The 20,704-nt window shown below is 40.3% G+C and overlaps 1 protein-coding gene across 2 annotated transcripts; it reads right to left on the reverse strand.

Moving 5' to 3' along the window:
- Positions 1 to 93: 93 nt before the first annotated feature.
- elmo3 (engulfment and cell motility 3) lies at positions 94 to 18,921 on the reverse strand. Of its 2 annotated transcripts, none has more exons than XM_026310819.2 (21): positions 18,686 to 18,921; positions 15,368 to 15,472; positions 12,859 to 12,899; positions 12,685 to 12,757; positions 10,981 to 11,031; positions 10,515 to 10,684; positions 9,812 to 9,911; positions 9,551 to 9,702; positions 8,898 to 8,976; positions 8,097 to 8,147; positions 7,825 to 7,947; positions 7,299 to 7,421; positions 7,093 to 7,197; positions 6,788 to 6,896; positions 6,544 to 6,680; positions 2,822 to 2,985; positions 2,209 to 2,321; positions 2,015 to 2,119; positions 1,768 to 1,847; positions 1,593 to 1,673; positions 94 to 1,460 (listed from the first exon to the last, which is right to left on the reverse strand). In XM_026310819.2, the coding sequence occupies exons 2-21, from the start codon at positions 15,443 to 15,445 to the stop codon at positions 1,248 to 1,250; spliced, it is 2,148 nt and encodes a 715-aa protein (XP_026166604.1). In that variant the 5' UTR covers positions 15,446 to 15,472; positions 18,686 to 18,921; the 3' UTR covers positions 94 to 1,247. The 2 variants fall into 2 exon arrangements, with proteins under 2 accessions (XP_026166604.1, XP_026166605.1); XM_026310820.2 differs by having other exon boundaries at positions 15,368 to 15,476.
- Between the last annotated feature and the right edge of the window lie 1,783 nt (positions 18,922 to 20,704).

The following is a 20,704-nucleotide window of genomic DNA, read 5'->3' on the forward strand; positions in this document are numbered from 1 at the left end:
AAGAGTGAAAGACACAGAGTTGTTTGTTTCTCAGGATAAACCAAACTGTTTATTCATGTGAATTCACCCAAAGTGCATGACTCAGTCAATACCACCATAGAGGGCTGTGTGTCAGGAATGCGCTGTGCTGAAATGAAAACAATCCAATCCCCCCCAAAAAAAAAAACTGATACACTACTGACCTGTGACCATTCTGCTGCGGGTGTCACCGCTGAATGGTCAGGGAGTCAGAGCATGTTGCCTCCATTGCATAATAAGTACCTTATATAAGTTATCTCAGAGTTTGATCCAAGACAGTTGAGGAAAAACTGAAGATCATTGCATACCATGATGATTGCCGGTTCAATATAAATCTTGTTACAGGTCTCTCATTTTCAGACAGTTGACTGGGGCTACAGTACAATTGCTTCTTAGTACACCTCAGAACAAAAAGAAATAAAGTCAGCTTGGTACTTTAGGCAGACCTTCAGGCTATAAAAAAAAAAAAAAAGTCATAAAAAGCATCTCTGCTCCATTGTAATCATTATTAAACCAATGGCATCCAAACAAAAGCGTGTACCTGCAAGTATATAGTTAAGCAAAAAATCCACCACTGAAAACACACTCAATTCTGGTGCATGTTGAAAGTGAGTCTAATGTGCCACATCTTAAGAAACCGCTTTGTTCTAGTTAATGCCCATTTAAAAAAGAAAACTACACAAATTAGCAGAAGCAGTCTGACACAAAGAAATATGTATCTTGGTCTTAACTGATCACACAGCCATACAGGAATATTTCATGTAGAATACATCATTTTAGATATATTTAGAAATATAAAACTGATTATAAAACACTTAAAAGTACCATAATGTGAGTGATGATATAAGATCAAGAATTTCATTTATCCAAGTCTCTGATGAGGCTCCAGACAACCAAAGACAAGTGAGGTGAGGAACAAAAGAGAGGACGTCAGCTGGTCGTGAACAGGAAAATATTTCTTTCCCAAATGAGGAGTGATAATCTACAGCAACTTTAACTGACATGCAAATCTCCCTACGTTTTCTTCTGTTTGTGGTTTCACTTTCATATAAAGGACCAGGCCACAGAATTAAAATCTAATGTCAGGGTTATAAATCGGTTAAGGAGTAAGTATATGAATGCACAGGTCAAATCTCACCACACACGCACGCGCGCGCACACACACACACACACACACACATATTTACACATTCATAGATCCTAATTGCACTCAGGCCTGTACATACATACTACTGCTCAGCCTGGCTGAAGTCGTAGCAGAAGTTGTAGTTGCTTGGTGGTTTGGGGACGACTGGTGCGCTTTCAGGAATGGGGACATTCTCCAGGTCCAAAAGGCGAAGTTTGATTTCCATGGAGAGAAGAATCTCCAGCTCGCTGCGCATGGATTCACTACTCATGTCACGACCCAAGAGAACACTCAGTCCATCTGTCCACAGGCAGAACTGCCAGAGGAAGAAAGACAGTAAATACACTGTATATTCCTAATGTGCACTATCACATAAGAACAGAAAGGAAGAAACTGCAATAAAGAGGAATGTTGCCAGTCAATTCCTGGAAATCAGTGCCAGACTCACATCAGTTCTGGAGGGGGCAATGAAGTTCAAACTGTACTCTTCTACATCATATGTGATGCTGAATGCCAGGTCCAACACCTCCTAAAGCCAGGATACCCCCAGGAATACACACAGAAACAAACATTAACATGTGTACTGAGCATGACCATAATCTGAAAAGATAAGAACTGCTGACCTTGTTTTGTTTGCCTTTGTTCTCTTTCATGTGAGGACAGTCTTTTCCTGTCAGGAGGCCTTTGATATCGGCCACTGGAACTGAAGGAGGAGGATGGGGAGGAAAATAGAGAAGAGTAATGAACACAGGAAATCAACCTGATCCATTGATCAGGGCACCAGCCATGAATATTTTTCATTATAGATGTTTTTATTAACCTAAATACTGAAAAGATGTAAAGCTTCACATTCATCCAGCTGCAACTCACTCTTTTCTTGCAGTGTTTCTATTGGCGGATTGTCGGTGTCTTCCTCGACATCACCGTAGTGAAGCATTTTGTGATTAGGTGATAAGCGACAATACCACAGTTTATCTGTATTTAAAATGGCAGATCACAGAGGTTAGAGGTCTGCTGTCTTTTAATTGTACGTGACTGCGGGTGTGTCCGTGCGTGCTTCTCACCCTGTCTACGTCGGCTGCTGATCTTCCTAAACATTGTTCCCTGACACAGCCTGTTGAGTCTCTGTTGGCGGATCAACTCCAGTAGCTCTGGCTTCAGGCGCTCTTTGAGTTCCCTGGAAACACAGAATCAATAACTCATCAAATTAGAGATGTGGTTGGAAACTCACAACCAAACAGCAAAGATTAACAAAGTCCAAAGTCACACATGGTTAAATAAAACAAATTAGCACTACATGAATAATAATCAGTATTCCAACTTCATCATTAACTTGATGAGAAAAGGGGCCACCACACAGGCAGCACATCCACTGACAAGAAATGTGACAGCATGACAGTTACACTCAGTGCTGCATAATAAACAACAATATGACAATTGACCTGTCACAGCTGATTCCATAGGGGTGGAAATTACTTGCAGTTTTGATGAAAGCAGCTGAACAGGTTACACTATAGATACTGTGTTACTTTATTTATTCTACATTTAAAAAATGCAATAGCAAGAAACTCAAGCCATTAAGTGTCATTTTCCTTTTGGACCATGGAGCCAAACTAGTAGCTCAGCTATAGAAGGGGACATGGTAGTCCCTAAACACTTTGCTACTCTGCTACTCACAGTACAGGTGAAGCAAGTGTCTCTTCCTGGTGCAGCCGCTCTGTCTGCCGCAGTTTGAGGATCTCACTGTAGTTGAGAGCGTTAACTTTGTTCTTGAAGAGCTCCAGTGAGGTCGGTTTACTGGACAACGTCCTGGTGATCTGCTCCCTCACCACCTGCATCACCTAGGGACAAATACACGGAGATGAAGAGATGGTGCCATACAGTTGCATATGTGCTGCCTCTTCTTTTAGATGAACCTATTTCAGTTTAGTTTTTTAGTTTAGTTTTGTGGACTGTAATCATATTTGGGGTTTATGGCAGGTCCTGAGGTCTTTACAGTTTCATTATATACTCAAAAACTGACACAGACCAGGACAAAGCTGTGACAAAGAAAATCTTTTTTTTTTTTCAAACATAATACAGAAAATAAATACAGAAATACAGAAAATATGTGGCAACAAGTAGATAAACATCCAGTTATCATATTTAAATGGTGTTAACTAGACCAGAGCAAGGACTGTGGCTGGACAGAAAAGAACTTACTTCACTTCCTGCCCGTTCTTTCATTACTTCTAAACCACACGTATGGGATGAGATCTATTCATAAATTTTCACGGCTACTTTTGTTATCAGTTTTAAGTTCAAGAATCAATTGTCTCATGGTTTATACTGTCCAATCATCTGATCCTAACCCTACATATCCTCCTCTCACATCCACACAGGAGCTGGTCATTGATGAGTTTGCTCTTTATTAACAAACATCTGCAAAGTCAGTACGATCACTGGTGGACAAGATGGGTGGTTATTTTAGTCAACAGTTATGGGGTTCATCTTTATTACTGGCTGATAACTATTGATGTAAAATCTAATACACAGCTCTGATCCAGTGTTTGCTACACCCATCTGTGTTTTCTGCATGACTTGTTAAACTGAAGCTCATACACAGGGACAAGGCGTGACTCTGGCTACCCAGAGACAGGAGGTCAGGCCTTTGGTCAAACTGTGTGTTTCCACGTGAGTAAAACCTCTCCCTTCAATATATGCACCTCGTCTGTGGAAAATCAATCGAAAAATCTATAGTGCTAAGAGACCAAGCCAACTCCGGCACAGTTTGTACACACACTGCTGTCCTAGATCACTCCTGTTCACACCCACTTTGACTGAATGTGAACTATCACTGACTAAAGTGTAACTCTAATTATACAGCAACAGAAACTCATAAAACAAAAGATAGAAATCACAATCCTGTCAATCTGAGAATACTATTTCAGAAATGTCCCTGTTAGACATTAATTAAAGGCTGAAGTGCAAAATTTATATGACAAAAATGTTTAATGTGACTATTTACAACCACAGACAGTGACCACATCTATCAGCACTAAAAAATGCAGACAGTAAAAGCCACACTGTCATTTTATATTGTGTGAACATGCAGGGACACAAAACAAGTGACTAGTGTTTCACAGTTACTGCATGCTGAAGCTAAAATATTATCAGTGTCCAACAACTTTCACATGACACAAACTTCAGACAACCTCCTCACATCGTTATGTCATTTTCACTCTCATGCTATAAATTATTTCTAAAACAGTTGATATCTAAGTAATCAGTAATTCAGAACATCAGTGCATCAAGAAAACACAAAAAACCCAATCTTACCTCCATCTTCTATTCTGCTGAGCTGATTTTATGTGACAATGTTTCTCTGATCCCAATCCAAACTCCACCCATAAACAACAATCAGAAATGTGATGAAGATGACAAGCAGTGAACATGAGAGAGACTGACCACCTACATGACAGGGGAGGTGCAGGCCTGTGGGTGTTTGGTACACACACACACACACACACACAAGCAGTCACCCTCCCTGTCCAGCCCCCCTGTCATTTCGCTGAACTAGCCAATAGGAGTGATGACTGGCAGCTGTCTCTGTTCCCGAAAACCCTGCAGCATGGGCATGTATGCTAACTGTGTGCTTGTGGAGGATGGCCTTTATCGGAGAGGGTGTACAGAACTACACAAATAGATTCACATGATTGGATGGGGGGTGTGTGTGGTTGTGTGTTCACGGAGCAGCCTCACTCACATCCACCAACACAAATACTTTCATTCTCTGAATAGCGAAACCTAATTTAACAACATCACATACGACACCACCAACTCTTTTTTCCTTTGGTCTCTCTTCCACTCTGCTCCCTCCAGTTCAATACTCATTATCCCACTCTCGTATTGTTTCCAGAGGTTTTATGTTCCCTCTGTTGTGTAATTACTGCTGATGTCCTGGGCGTTTTGTTTTCCTCATACCTTGTCCTTCTTCCTCTGTTTCTGCCACTCACCACGCTTCTCTTTGTCCACCTAATGCCTCTTTGTCCTTGCCCCAAAGCTCCCTGGGTAGGAGGGCTGTAGCCAAAAACAAAAGGCCAGTCTGCTGGCCTGGCACTCAGGACACTGGTCCACTCCTGAGAGGTCAAAAGGTCACTGAATTTTATGACTATCAAGAGGGCACTTTGTTAAGGCCGAACAGCTGTGTGTGATGTTGAAATGAAGCTGAGGACAAAAGCTCTGCCAATCTTTCTTTCAGTATAGCTGGATTCTTAATATTTCTCCCAGACAAGACCCCGCTGCTCAAGGCTTGATTCAACCTAGTACTACGTTGTGGTTGTAAGGTCATTTACAATGCTGTCCATGGGGGCAGATTGAGGATAGTTAGCATAAGAATGAACCTATACAAAGTCATGAAAGTACAAAGTGCCCAAACAGCCAAACCAACCACAAAATGGTATTCAAAAGGACTTCATTTGAGTAAATTTCTCTGTGTAAAACAGGCCTGATAGGCCTAGTTTGCTTGCACTTTTGTTAAATTTTATACTGTTTGAATAAGATTTTCAGACTGATTAACAATTGAACTTCAGACACTTGCCTAGACACATATAAGCTGAGATAAATTTGACAGAGTTTTTAAGGCTCTGTTTTTAGATGATTCATGATGCTACTGAGCAAGATAGAAATTAACAGCTCAAGGATTTGACCACAGACTGATGAAATCAACACTTTGTTGCAACAACCACCACAAACTAAAACTGTGAAACAGTGGTAAGACACAGGACGATGACTGATTTCAACAGTATTTCACAGTTTCCCTGTATTTGAGTTGGGACTGTTCAATATAATGGTGCTCTGGATTCTAGGTACCCCATGGGAAGTACAGTTTTGCTCAGTCACAGGATCTGTTTTCAGGATTTGCAGCAAACAGGTCAGTTCTGCCCATAGCATGCTTGCCTCTGAAACACCCTGTGTCATCTTTTTATACACACAGCAACAGCCATGCGCCACTGGGCCAGTGCCTAAACAGTTATTTGTTAGTCTGGCAAAGAATGTAGAGCATAATAGTCCTCCTTAGCAAAGCGATAATCTGCAGATATTGGTTCAATTCTCTCTCACTCACACACTCCTCCTCACACACACACACACACACACACACTTCTCCTCACACACACCCATCAGAACAAAATAGTCTGGTTTGTTGACCACAAAAGCTTTAGCTATGTCCTCCTCCTTTAGCTTCCTTAGAGGATCACAAATGTCATCTTTATTTAACAGTATGGCTATAGTGGACAACACTGACCTGAATGGATTTTGAGATATCCATTCACAATTGAATGAATATCTCAAATAAAACCGGACGCACTAACATGAAGCAACTATGCTATGCTATGCTATGAGAAGCTAGGCTGTTGTACCTTGTCAAAGTCCTCCTGTGTGGCTCTCATCTCCTTCCAGGTCTTGTTGAGTAGCTGAATGCAGACACAAAAAAGCTCCTCCAACAGCCGATCCTGACTGAAGAAGATGGGGTGGTAGTCAGATCCTGTCTCTGAGGCTGACCAGGGCAAGGGATGGAGAATCAAAATAGCAAAGATTCTCAGTTTTGGAGATCTCACCAGAGGTTATATGTATTTGACAGCGGCAGCTTTGACGTTAACTTACGTGGCTCTCCGATACGAAGAATTTCACACAGGATGAGTGTGAGCTGTATGCTGCTCCTGGCAAACGGGCACCCGTGTTTGTCCTCCCTACTGCTGTTCTCCAGAACAAACTGGTAGAGGGGAACAAATTGCAAATAAAAAGTTATCTAAAATAAAGCCTCCATCATGGTGCTAACACAGAGCAAAGCAAAACAAGCCACCACTTAAACTTATTATTCATTTTAGTGGATTACTTCACATGTTCATCATGTATTAGCATCACTTTGTGATCTCATATTGAATAAATGAGAGGCAAATCAGGCTCACCCTGTTGTAGGCATCAGGATAGCGTGTGGCAAAATAAAACATGGTGTCCAAAGCTAAAAGACCAGGAGGTGTCCTCACCAAGTCCTGACCAGGGTTACTGTTGTTCTGAAATGAAAGGGTCCAAGACATATGAAGATGAATACTACCCCAGAGTAATATGATAAAAGTTAGACATTAGAGAATATGTTCTGACAGTAAACACTTACAGAGAATCCCAACTTCTTGAACTCTTTAGCGCAGAGTGATCGTCGTCTCTCATTAGTCAGTCCGCCCTCACTTTCTGTCTCAAACGCCGCCTGCCGCAAACCATGAAGGATGTCTCTCTGCTCCTGGAGTCACAGGTGGAGGAGAAAGATACATGACCGATAATTTCTTACTTTGCTTAAATGTTTCAATCTGCTGCGCTCTGACCCAACAGACAATTAGCACTGGTATTTTTACCATGGAAAGTGTTCATCTGGTGTAGCTGACAGTTTCAAACTAAGAATGTTATACATTGTTTATTACCCAGTCAGGTGAAAGATTATCAGATAAGCCCAGAAGCATAAACAAACAAAATTTCACTTAATGCCCATAAAGATCTATGATCACTGGGTAATTACTGAATTTTTGTAGTGAGCAATTTAAGGTTCAGAACAGGATTCAGAAATTAAATAATCTAATACCTACACTGTTAAAGTCAGACAAATACTCAGCAGCAGCACAGGTTGCGCTCCTCCTGTTATAGCTTACCTGGCTGCAACAGTCCAGAGGTGTCCTCATGCGAGGCTCCAGGTGATTTAAAGTAACTGACTGTAGGACATAGAGGTAGTGGGCCATCTCGTCCTGGACTGAACCAGAACTATGGATGATGTTCTGCAACAAATACACTCTTCAATGTCCCCATCATGCCAAAATAATGGTTTATTCACATTCAACTGGACAACAATGAGATCCTCTTTCATAACAGTAATCACAGAGCTGAAAACAATATGAGATGACAATGTAACTATAATATAATTTACCTTATAAATGTACTGACGGAGATTCTTCTTATTCAGGAATGCAAACATTTCCTGGGAAGGAGAAAACAGAGAACAAAGTGAGCACAATTGTTGGTGCAATGGCACAGTGCTAACATGAGGTGGCGATATAGTGTCAGTAAGAGAAGAGTGGGCGGGGTGGCAGTGAGCCTGTGTAGGACTTTGACCTCGACAAGGAAACCAGTTGCTGGTACATGCATCTCTGACTCTACGTCATTTTGTTCAGAACTCAGATTGGTCAGACTGATAAGAAGGGTGGATCTGTTGACTTACTGTAAAAGAGAGGAAGTGTGTCTGAATGTGAGTAAGAAAGAAAGTCTGGGGAAAAAAAAAAAAAAAAAAAAAAAAAGAGATGGAGGGCTGAATGAGGGAACTGTTTCCGTACAATGAGAGATGAGTAGGAACTGAGCAGAGGGAGAGAAAGCCTCAACTGTCAGCAGAAAAGCTGAGATGACCAGACAGAATTAGATATGTTAATTTCCTGCTGCCTCGCAGATACTGTGCCCCTGGCTTGTATGTACAGTAATAATGTGCATGCATGCCACTTGCAGCCTGGATTGTGAGAGGTTCCCATTAGTGCACTAATGTCACATAGTCAGAAGTTAAGCTGACAGAAAATGGAAAACTGCTACAATAAACTGAAGTATGCACAGTTCATATTGATGTACTGCAGCCGGGACAGCTTTTTGGGAAAAACAGACAATCTGGTTACAATCTATTTTGTCTAAATTTTTACAGATAGACAAACAAGTAGCAGCATCAGAAATCAAGAACCATCATCACCTGTCTGTCTGCCTCTCCTGCTGTCTGTAGTAGGGCCATAAGCAGGGCCATGGCTTTGGTCTGTATCTGCTGATTCGTCCTTTAAAAACATTGTATCATAATATCAGAGAGAGGAAAGACAAACATGACATATACACACAATAATCTTTAAGGTAAGGGTTAGTTTATGAAGATAAAATCAATAAGATCAAAAATGTTGCTTTAAAGCAGAAGTGGGCAACTCATGTCTCATGTTCCTCTAGGGTCACTGTCCTGATGGTTTTCCAACTATCCATGCCCATTCCCACTGCTGATTGTCTGATCAAGTGTGTTCAGTCAGTCGCAAGCTGGAAGATACCATCTCAGATGAGGGTGGAATGGGGAAAGACATGAATTGGTATCTTCCAGGTTCTAATTGACAGAACACACCTGATCCAGGTGATCAGCAGAGGGTAGGGCAGAGATAGATGGAAAACAAGCAGGACAGTGATTCTTGAGGACAATGGGCTGGGCACCGTGCTTTAAAGGTTGCAATTCAATTTTCTGTCTTTAATCTACTAAACTTTTTTTATTTTTATAAAATAAGACACTGTCTATGCAAAGTCTAAGAATTCTATATCCAGTGAATCTATGATCAGCTTCTAAGCATGAGCCAATATCTATGTCCTACTTACACCTGGAGGTGAGCAATAAGCCTCTCCATTGTGATTTCCTGTTTGACCTGCAGGAAGAGACTGTGGCTACTTAGCACCATGCTCTCCAGGATGTCCAAGGACACCTGCTGTATTGATGCATCAGTCGGCTTGGCATTGACGAAGCTGGCAATCTGAAGAAGAACAATGGAGAAAAGGGTGTGAATGAGAGACTACAGCAATAATCATTGAGAAACACCACCTGTGACAAAAAGCGCAGGAGGGTAGGGGCAGATATGGCACCTTTTTGATGAAGACAGATGAGAGGTTCTCCCAAGAAACTATCCCATGATCCATCAGTTCCATGAAGCCTACCAGTGTGTGAGTCATGATTACATTACTCCTGAATAATAACACAGACACACAGAAAGAAATATTACGTACATTTACACACAGATAGTACAGTAAAATGCATTCACACACATACATAAATAGCATTGAGATATCTGTGTGCAACCCTTTCAATGATTCAGTAACTGGCTTAAAGACTAAATAGTTATACTAATGCACTCTACAACATTTGTATCATGTCACAGAGCATTTGTGATTAATTTTGCTGTGCTGCCCCTACAAGCTACAGTAAAGTGAGTCAGTCTTGTCCGTGATCATGTAAACTTTTCAACTTTATTTAACTTTAAGCAAAAGTGAAAGTATCAAGGATGAATGGATAGAAACATGTCTTTGGATAATATATAGCCTTATGTTCTGCTGGTACACGCCTCAATTTTCTATACTGGTTTAGCTCAGTAGGATATGCTGCTACATGTGCACTTCACTCTCCAGCACTGATACCTGAGGAATAGCATTCCACCCCATCCAAGGAAAATATGCAAGCACATGGACATGCACATGCACGCACGCACGCGCGCGCACACACACACACACACACACACACACACACACACACACACACACACGCACGCGCACACACACACACAGTACTAACTCATTAGATTCCTCTACTATCTTGACTAATAAGAGATGTCCGTCTCGGCTGATGAACTCCTGAGCAAAGGTCACATCTGTGGAGACGCTCGCCAGTTCCTTCAGTGATTCACAGCGGACACCTGAGTCTGAGCTCTGGATGCCCCTGAACAAGTCCTCTGCACACCGACCCTGTGTTCACCATCATTAACAAAACACACAAAAAACAAACACATGCTCACCACACTCAATTTTCTTTTTTCCTAGCTGTTCATGATAATATTGTTTAAACCCAGCTATTTGCAGTGGTAGTGACAGATCAGCACTGAGTTATTTTATCGTTGGCTCATGTAGCTGATTCTGCAGAACCAGAATTTGCAGAATGCAATGAAAATGTGACAAAGTATGAGAGACTGAGGGCTGGAAGAATGTGAAAAGAGGGAGGTAAAAGAGGAACTTGGCTTAGAGCCTGCTGGTTGCAGACTCACCGGTGCCTTGGTCAGACGTAGAATGCAGCCATTCTTGATGTCCAAACGATTCTGCATAACACAAACAAACATGCACATTTATGCAGGAGAAAGAATACATATAGAATGGCAATTAGACCGTAAGACAGAGCAAGTAACACACATGGAGGGTAATACATTTGACAGATACACACACACACACACATTACAAAAATTACAGAGAAGAGTTATATGACCTGTGCTGACCTATGGACACACAGACATTAATGGCACAGTAACCAATAGAAAAAGCACTGAAGCAAACATGGTCCTTTATACTGGAGAAAAGTTTATGAATTATTAGTATTGACAGACAGTAAAAGACAGAAACCACAGGGCATTAAGAACAGCATGAGCTGGAACTGGAAGATGTGAACAATACTATTCGATTCAACATAAATAATGGTTTAGTGTGAGTACGTGGGAGTCAAATTTTGCGTGAAAGCTGCAGAAAGATAAACATTACTAAAGAGGAAAACCCAAATACAACAGATGCAATATATACAGAGTCTAGCTTCTAGCCGATGATGATTTTCAGCATCATCCCCTGGTAGGCTCTTCAATTTATGGTAAGACAGTATGTACATGTGCAAGAACACAAATGTTACCAGTAGATGCATTCAGAACAGATTCAATATTCACATCTTTACTGAGCTTGCACTTCTGCCATCACATTTTCACTTTTGCTGACCTTCACAAATACCACGCCCAACATGTTAAGTTTGTCATTCAAGTTTAAAAAGGCTTAGTTTCACTTTATAAAGTTGCATAATTCCACCTGAAAATACATCAAGCTTTTGGTGTAGATTAACCAGGAGTTTTTTGACTTATTCTAATCCAACTATGGTAAGTGTTTGCACAGGCACATGGTACCACAATCCTCAAGTGTCTCTTTGCATAGATAAATCCTAATCAAATTACTGTTGAAAGCTGAAATAATCCCATTCCTACACTGTAAGGCGTGCTCTATACATTCAACAAGAAGCTGCTGTTAAATAAATAAGCTGCATTTAGCTACAAAAAAATCTTCATATAGCTCATACAATAGATTTTCCACTATACCCACTAACTTTAAAGTGTGGAAGTTAGCATCCTGATACCAACACTAGCAGAACAAAAAGTAAAAGTCTGTGTTTTACATCCTAAAAGCAGCACTTTCTTAGTCTCTAATACTCTAATATGTGTACTAATATAAAAAAGCATCTCTCTCTCTGCATTTCTTGGATGGCATTGTAATGACTTCTACAGTTCTCCCTTCACCTCAAAAGAGGGTGAGGGCTTCCAGGATCAACCAATTTAAACAGTCACTTGACACCAAGAAACTAAGGGTAGTTTCAGCTGCTTTTCTCTTTTTCCTTTTCTTTCTCTCCCACTGCCTTGTGCTTTTTTGGTCTCACACTCATTTTTAATAGCATTCATTATATTGTGTACCTGGAATCCATCTTAAGTCAAGTACTGAAATATATTTTTGGGATTCAAGAGAAATATACCCAAAAGTAGACAGAGATCACAAAGAGCTGACAAAGTGCTCTAACATAACAAATTTACATCTAAAACAGAGAAACATGTGAAGGGCTGACTCAGGACTGTGGCTCTTTGGTTTAGATAATGTGTTCAGACATTTACTTAGATGATTCCCTGGTGTAGATAAAGATTTGCACCAATTTGTATGTAGATGTGACTCACAGATTCAGTAATGTAGGTCTGCACTCCATCAGCGTACTGCAGAGCGTAGTTCTCAGGACCAGGGAGATTCCAGCTACACACACAGAAACACTGATATTAGTTCTCAAGGGAACTAAAAAGTTGAAAGATAATGGTGTCAAATAATACTACAGAGAAGAAACATCATCTACTTACCCATCACACACCTCCTTTATTACAGCAGACAGAGGCTTTTTCTGGATAAAGACAAAATTATTGCATGTATAAGATATTACCATACACACATTAGGCAAATACATTTACACAATATAAAACACACACCTGTTGTATTGTATACACATGGGTTGCTGGACTTAACAGAGTACTATGTAAGTATTTTCTGTCAGGGAGCTGGGTACATGCTTCAGTAATAACAAGCCGTTATGGGATTGTGGCACCACAGCTATTCTTGTTGGCTGCAAACCTTGTTTGCTGAGAAGAGGAAATCCTAGAGCTCCCCAACGCTTTCTGAACAATGTTCCCCTCAGTGCCCAGATCCCTCTTTGTACGTAAATAAAAGCCAGACTACTTCCATGTCTGCCTCTCAGCTATCCTGCTATTAGTGGTCAGCCCTGTGGTCAACCAATCAAAATGTCTTTGGGTTCTGTGGTGGACAGTCTGTTATTAGTGGCAGCCAAGAAGGTCGACCAATCAGATGTGCTTAATGAAGATGGCAGAGCCAATGAGAAGCGTTTGAGGGATTTGTGGGAGCTGACAGGATTGGTTGGGATCTAAAATAAACATATTTCGAGTTGAGAACAGACATACACTGTTTACAACACAGAGTCATGAAAATAGACATGAGGCTGAGGTGTTGGGGCTTGAAAATTGGTGAAACTGCGATCTGTGTTCATTCCAGTTTCAGTTTTACTACATTTTCTAACTGCTGCAATTACTAGTCTAGTAAGTACAGTATGTGACTGAGAACAATTTACACGTCTGCTGTCTAGTATAGTTAAACTATAACTCATGCATAGGGTGTTGCGCAAAGAGAACTTCCCCAAAGTTTCTGGGAAACGCATGGAAAACTTCCTCACCAGCATGTCTGGTAAAGAAAAAGACAGAAAACCACTGGGTGTGTGTTGAAACCCAAAGTGTTATTACATTTAAAAAAAAAAAGACATTATGGACATTATGAAATAATCCTCTCTCAGGTTGACCCAGGGCCTTTTTGTGTTTCTTGTTTCTTCTGCATGTTCTCCCAAGTCAGCTGGGATCAGCTCATGCTCCCTCTGCAACCACTGATAGGGTAAGAGGTATAGAGAATGGGTGGATGGATGGAATAATCATATTAATTAAGTCAATCAAAATTGTGCTAAATTACTAAAGAAATTAAAACGCACTCATTTCTGAAATTTGATTTCATCAATCTACATTGGATTTCTTTTTTTTTCCCGCTATAGATTTTTAAAATTGTCTCTTTTTTATTCATGTCACTTTTTCTGACAGTGGTGGTGTAACTGCTCTCTCACTCTTAAGTTCGCAGGCTCATCAGCTGCTGCTATTACGACTTCAGCCAGCAAACTTAGCAAATGCTAGTCAAAGGTCAAACTCATGCTGAATAAAAACCAACTAGAGGCTGATGCTGTACATAAACACAGTACTGGTAATAATTTCTTTAATTATTTCACAAATAACTTATTCTTATATATTTAATAACAGTACTTGAATTTATTTAATATTGCACTCCGTCAGGGTGCAGCAAAGAGAATGAATAACACGCAAAGCTAAAAAGCTGATAGTCTAACTAGAAGCTGCTAAATGACAACACAGAGATTTATCATGTTCACTGCAGTCAACATTGTTAAGCTATTTTAAATAACTCTCTCTCATACCACACTGATAAGGAAGCGGGTATAGTGGTGACCTAAAAAGCACACATATCACACAGTAATCCAAAAACTTTTTTTGGGTTATCGTCTTCATCATTTGGTTTCTGGACTGATAAACTACATGGAAAATGATCTGCAATATCACAACAAAAGCAAATTAATCTGTATATTACTTGTTTCCCCAACTGGCACTCAATGCTGCTGGACACAGGCCAGAAAGAAATATATCTATGAGATAATGCAACATCTTTTGATGAGATGACTGAACCAAGTCATCTCAGACCTGACTTTACCAACTATACATCATGCAGCCAGTTCAATCCATGCTGCTGCGGTTTAGAAGTAACACGAGAGTGAACAGGGAAGTTGTGCCCGCACACTGAACATATGTTTTGCCGTTGGTGGTTAATTTTGCGTGCGTGTTGTGAGCCACAGTGCTGTGGCAGACGTCTGTCTCAAACCACTGAACTCCTGGGCTACTATAGAAATTAAACTCATAGCAGCCAAAGTCATCTGACATATCACTTTAAGGTCAGGGTGAGGTCATCTCTGTGGTCTGTGGGCCTACCATGATCAACACAAGCAGACCGAGCGGAAGTACTGCCAGAAAAGGCGAAGCTAAGAACAAGAAATTCCCATGGTAGTTCAGACCATATGGCATCCAGCTGAAGCAAGGTCTGGGAACAGACTATATATCTACATAATATATGTACTTATTCATAACCAAAGCGATAGAGGATCTACTTCATCTCTCTTTAACTGGTATTTGGACTTTAAAAGACGTGTTTAGAGTTGTGCATGTGTGTGTGTGAGCGTTTGTGTATGTGTATTACCTGGTCCAGTTGTATAAGCTGTGGATAGGCCCCAGGCATCTGGATGGCTATCTTCACTATGTCCTTTTGCTGTGGCATTTTGGCACCTCTTGACACCACCACTCTCTACCTGTTGATAATGGAAAAAGATGAAAACGTGTAATCACATTATATACAGTGCATGTCTGTACTGACACGCCACAGTCTCTGCTAGTGTCTGGCAAATAGGAACTAGTTTTGACAAAGAGAACTATGTGAAAACAACACACAAAATGAAATTGAGTTTGTTTCAATTTCAATTAAAATTTCACACTTAAAAGCTGTGGCTTAGCCAAAAACCTTAAAAAAAAAAACAAAAAACAAAAAAAAAAAGCTTCAAAATGGGTAAAGAGAATAGTGATCATTTAACACATCAACAACAATGTGGGTTTAGGCCACAAAGAACTGAACAATCATTTGGTTCATTTCAAAGATTCTAATTTTACTAAAAAACGTGGGCTTGCTGATGTGTCAAACTGAACAATAATTCAGATTTTAAGCTGTGATGAATTTAAATCTAAGCAACCCGAGAGGTGATAAGCCTGTTTGACACATGAATGGCTTGTGGTAGTCAAAGATCACTTTCAATTTGAAATTGAAGAACACTGTGTTCCTCTTCCGCTGCGTATCTACGGTGTATAGAGTAAAGCTCGGAGGGCTAAATACAGTCTATACATGCACTATGGATTGTTCCCTCTTCCCTTTCCAACTCACACGCACACACATCGTTCACACTTCCTCAGCCTTCAGACAGCATTCCCAGAGGATACAGAAGACGTTCTTGTTGTGCTTCCAACCCTTCCCCCTTCCCTCCGTATCCCTCTCTGCCTCTCCCTCGCTCTCAGCACATGGAAACAATACTGCTGGATCTAAATTCTTCTGTACATTCATGAGCTCATGATGAAAGAGGAGACTCTGAGCTTGTGCCTGCTTGTGTTAAGTGTGATTAATAACCCCCGCCCTCTGCCTGGTCTCTTGGATTACTCATACAGCTTTGCTCCACTCTCAAAAGAAAGAGCTCACAGTTTATGTAAGGTCGCAAAGCGATAGTCCTGTTAAACCAAACACTCACCTTTACTATCCTTTCACGTCACTCACCCTGCGGCCGCATCTTTCCTGACAAAGAATGCTGTCAACATAGGTATGAAATGGGAATGATGCATGGAAGACTTAGGCTGGAATTCTGCTTATTTTGATCGAAACAATACAACATAATTCAATTTTTCTTGGATAATTTAAGGTGCTAAGTCATTCTAGCACGATGGTGTTGTGCTGATGCTGAACTTCTCTTCATCTAATAACAAGCAGTTATTAAGGCTGCAACCAGCCTACACTGGTCTAAATCTTAGAGAGATTTGGGGAATGCAGGTTTGATGGTTGTGACTCAGCAAATTCAATGGCAAACTCTGAGTAATGGCATATCATGTCTTTGGCACCAACAACGGCTGCCTGTGGGTTTTAAGCAGAGTGTCTGCCTGGGCTGTGTAATGACGAACCATAAATGAGTCAATGTGTCTGTCGGCTGAATGCCAAATTATTGGTTTGGGTGCGCTACAAAGTGTGAATAGAAAGGTAATGTTGTTTTGCCATAACATTCACACATTACACTGATCACAGTAAAACTTAGAGCTTCTTAATCAGCTGCATCTTAGAACAGTGTATTTACGATTCCACAGGGAATAAAAGTAATTTAGCTGTTCTGATTAAGAACCTCAAATGTATAAATATATGATCCTTCCAACTGTCTAAAAAGTGGACATGAAGCTAATTCTAAGTCTTGGAGGCAAAAATCACTAAATGTATTATTTTCCGTTGTTGTACACTTCAGCTCGGTTATGTCAAACACTCTGGATGAGTAAAATGTAGAATTTGATGATTTGATGTTTCCTTTTCTTAATCAAGAAGACGAGAGAGGGGAGGTTGTTCTCAGCCTCCACAGGAGTTACGGTAACCACTGAAGTGCGTGTCAGTCAGTGTCTGAACCTGTCCGTACCTGTTGGTGTTGGCCTCTAAATTAAATACATGGACGCTGAAGCTGCACTGTCTGTATGTTTCTGTTTTCAAACAGAAGTTAAGGTGTTGATAAACTACTTTCAACGCAATAATCCCAGTTAACATAATAAAACATTATTGATCAATAACCACCAATAATCCAAACATGCTAATAAAAAGCATTTAGTATAAAGGTATATATTTATATAAATAATGATTTATTGATTTTGAAACCATTTTAAATGCCAAATCCTTGGTTCTGATGTGTGGACATTTGCTGGTTCCTCAGTCTGAGGACATCGTTTACACTGAGGGATTGTTTAAGGCATTTTTCACAACTGCCTTACATTTATGGACCAGGCAGATAATCAAGTTACAGATTATTGAATATTAAAAAAAATATACATGTATAAATTATTAGGTCTTACGATAAACAACTTTTCTGTTTTTATGAGCATGTAACGTGACAAAAGCAAGATGCTTTTATACTGAAGGGAAACCATATACTTGACTATCGAGACACTATTATTAGCAGTCTAATAAAAAGACAGTTACTACATAACAGGAAGTTTTCACAGCTACAACACAGGAAAATCTCATTTAGGCATGAATGTATATCTGTCATCTGCACTCAGAGAACTTGTTTCCTTTATATGACAAAATAAATGACTCATACATTTTTTTTTCCACTTTAAGTTTATAAAAATTTAAAGTGAAATTTCCATTGTGTTGACCAGCTCTTAGTGTCTGCTTTCTTATTTGAGCTGTTTGCTTCATTAGGCTTAAAACCACAAGCACACCCAGACCTTTTGTTAGGCTGCAGAACCCCTGGACTGACAGACCCCCTCCCCTGAGTGTGAGTGTGTGTGAGTGTGTGTGTGTGAGTGTGTGCGCGCGCGTGCGTGAAGGGGGAAGCGCTCAGCTGCCTGAAATTCCTAACCTGACAGGGTACGCGCGCGCGCACACACAGGAGTAATGTTAATGCCATTGACCGGACTAATATCACAGACTGACTTTAGGCTTCTGCTACGATTTAGTGGGTTGACTAAATTTTCCAAGAAGAGAGCATATAACTTAATATAATTATGATAAATGTCCTGCAGATAGTTACAGACGGTGTCACGGAGGCATGTGCTGCTGTAAAAAGTTACCTGAACCTCCACGTACTGAAGAGGACTTTAGTTAAACGTGTCCAAACAGCACCTGAACTGGTAACAGTCACACAGAGCTGATGGGAAGTCTAGTGTAAAGAGTGGCGGCGGAACTAAGAGTTAGCTGCAGAGCTTTTCCCCTCAGGCTGTGTCCTACCTGGGCTGAACAAGTCGAGGGCTACTGTCCTGCAGGAACCGCCGCTGTCGAGGCGACAAACATTTGCAGCTGTTTTCTTTTCCTTCAGAGCGAAGTCCGGTCTTTGCTTAGAGAGACATCTGAAGAGGACTGAAACAGGGTGAAACTCCGGGGAATAACTTTTCAGCAGTGATTAGTTGACTTAAAAGTTCCGGGTTGGTTGGAGTCGTTGAGGCGATGATGCGTCTTAGCCACATTTAGACGAAGGGTTTCCGGTTATGGCTTTCCAAATAAAACCACTTGTGTCGGATGTATTTGATCTCTTTGAGTATTAGTATTTGCGTGGAAATATTTTTTAAGAAAACATTTCATGAGATTTATTTCCACACATATCCATCTACGAAAGATTATACCCTACGTTTAACACCGGAAATAAATAATTATCTAAAATTAGATATACGGCGCTTTTATTTTGAAAATTTACATACTTAGGGAAACACTCGTGCTGCCTGTACTAATCTCCAATGTTACTCCAACTTTCCAAGTAGAAAATTAATCAATTCAAAGTTCCGGGTCGGGTACAGTTAGTTACAGCTGCCCCCTGCTGTCCCTCTTGTCGGTTTTTACATTCCCGACCACACAAAGTTTTACTGCTGTACTATATTTATATTATCAGGCCTACTGTTACCAAAAGCAGAGTCCTATAGTGTCTAAAGACAGCATGTCAACTTTAAGAGGATGCTCTGTCCTGTTGTAGTTTCCTTTAGCAAGTTACTGACTACTAACAGGGTACATATTATTAAGCAGATTACCAAACTAGGTTCTCTGCAGACATGTCATGTCTTTTTTGTGATTCCAGGCCCTTATAGAAAGTTGCCAGTAAAGAGTTGACAAGATATGAGATGAGGAAGAGAGATTACAAACACACATATATATATATATATATACCTTTATGACTTACCAAGTCATAAAGGTGCTGAGTCATAAAATTTGGAGATTAGTACAGGCAGCACGAGTATTTCCCTGATCTGAAGTGATCTGATCTGATCCAATCTGATCTTTTAAATAGATCAGATTGCCATATAGTTCATCTGTCTACACTTAAATTGTCATAGTGACACTGAAAACAAATATTTGCAAATTTATTAAAACTTAAAAACTGAAATCCCATATTTGTAAGGGTATACAGATTGATGTATAACACCAAACTGTGGTCATATGTATTGTATTTAATTATCCACCTGTGGATAATTTAAATGACAGAGCATAGTTTAGAAGGACACATTCTTGTGTATAATTCACAATTCAATAAAAACCAAGAACACAGTGGCCTCAGTTTTGAAGTGGAAAGTGGTTGGAACCACCAGGAGTTTTCCTACAGTTGAAGGATGGAAGAACCTTCCAGAAGGACTATCAGCACCTCTCCAATAATCAGGTTAGACAAAAACCAGTTTGTGCCAAACACATTACAGTCTGCTTGGAGTTGGCCAAAAACATCTTTAAAGAACTTAGAACAAGAAAAAGAGGAGACAATGAGACAAAAAAAACAAACATACATTTCTGTTGAACTTCATGCACTAGGCACTGCTCATCACCTCAGTCATACATACATCAAACATAATATGAAGATGCTTCTCAGCAGCACGGAGAGGGGGACTGATCAGAACTAGGGGAAGGATGGATGTAGCCAAATACGTAGAAGTCCTTGAAGAAAAACTGTTCCGCGTGCAGAGGCCTGAGACTGGCATGACAGGCTGATCTTTTAGCAGGACAATGATACAGTCCCAGCAAAAAACAAACAAAAAAACAGACGTAAACTTCACGTAGCATCTGAGGAGAGATGGGAGGATAGCAGGTCACAGATTCTTCCCTTTCAATCTAACTGACTGAGATGATCTGTCAGAAGGAGAAACTGCCACATCCAGGTGTACAGACTTGTAGAGAGTTACCTAAAGACTCTAAACTGCAACTGCTACCAAATGGGCTCAAACAAAGTACTGAATTAAGGGTTGAGTTTTTGCTTTTTAATTAAAACATAGA

Source organism: Mastacembelus armatus, chromosome 6 (assembly GCF_900324485.2).
Source record: "Mastacembelus armatus chromosome 6, fMasArm1.2, whole genome shotgun sequence".
Classification (NCBI taxonomy): domain Eukaryota; kingdom Metazoa; phylum Chordata; class Actinopteri; order Synbranchiformes; family Mastacembelidae; genus Mastacembelus; species Mastacembelus armatus.

Excerpts from the sequence above, each read along its gene's own strand:
- elmo3 (XM_026310819.2), bottom strand. The coding sequence starts at position 15,445 with ATGCCACAGCAAAAGGACATAGTGAAGATAGCCATCCAGATGCCTGGG. Across the intron at positions 7,198-7,298 it reads TCAAGAAGTTGGGATTCTCT|AACAACAGTAACCCTGGTCA; the intron begins GTAAGTGTTTAC and ends CTTTCATTTCAG. Across the intron at positions 1,848-2,014 it reads AGAAACACTGCAAGAAAAGA|TTCCAGTGGCCGATATCAAA; the intron begins GTGAGTTGCAGC and ends CTCCTCCTTCAG.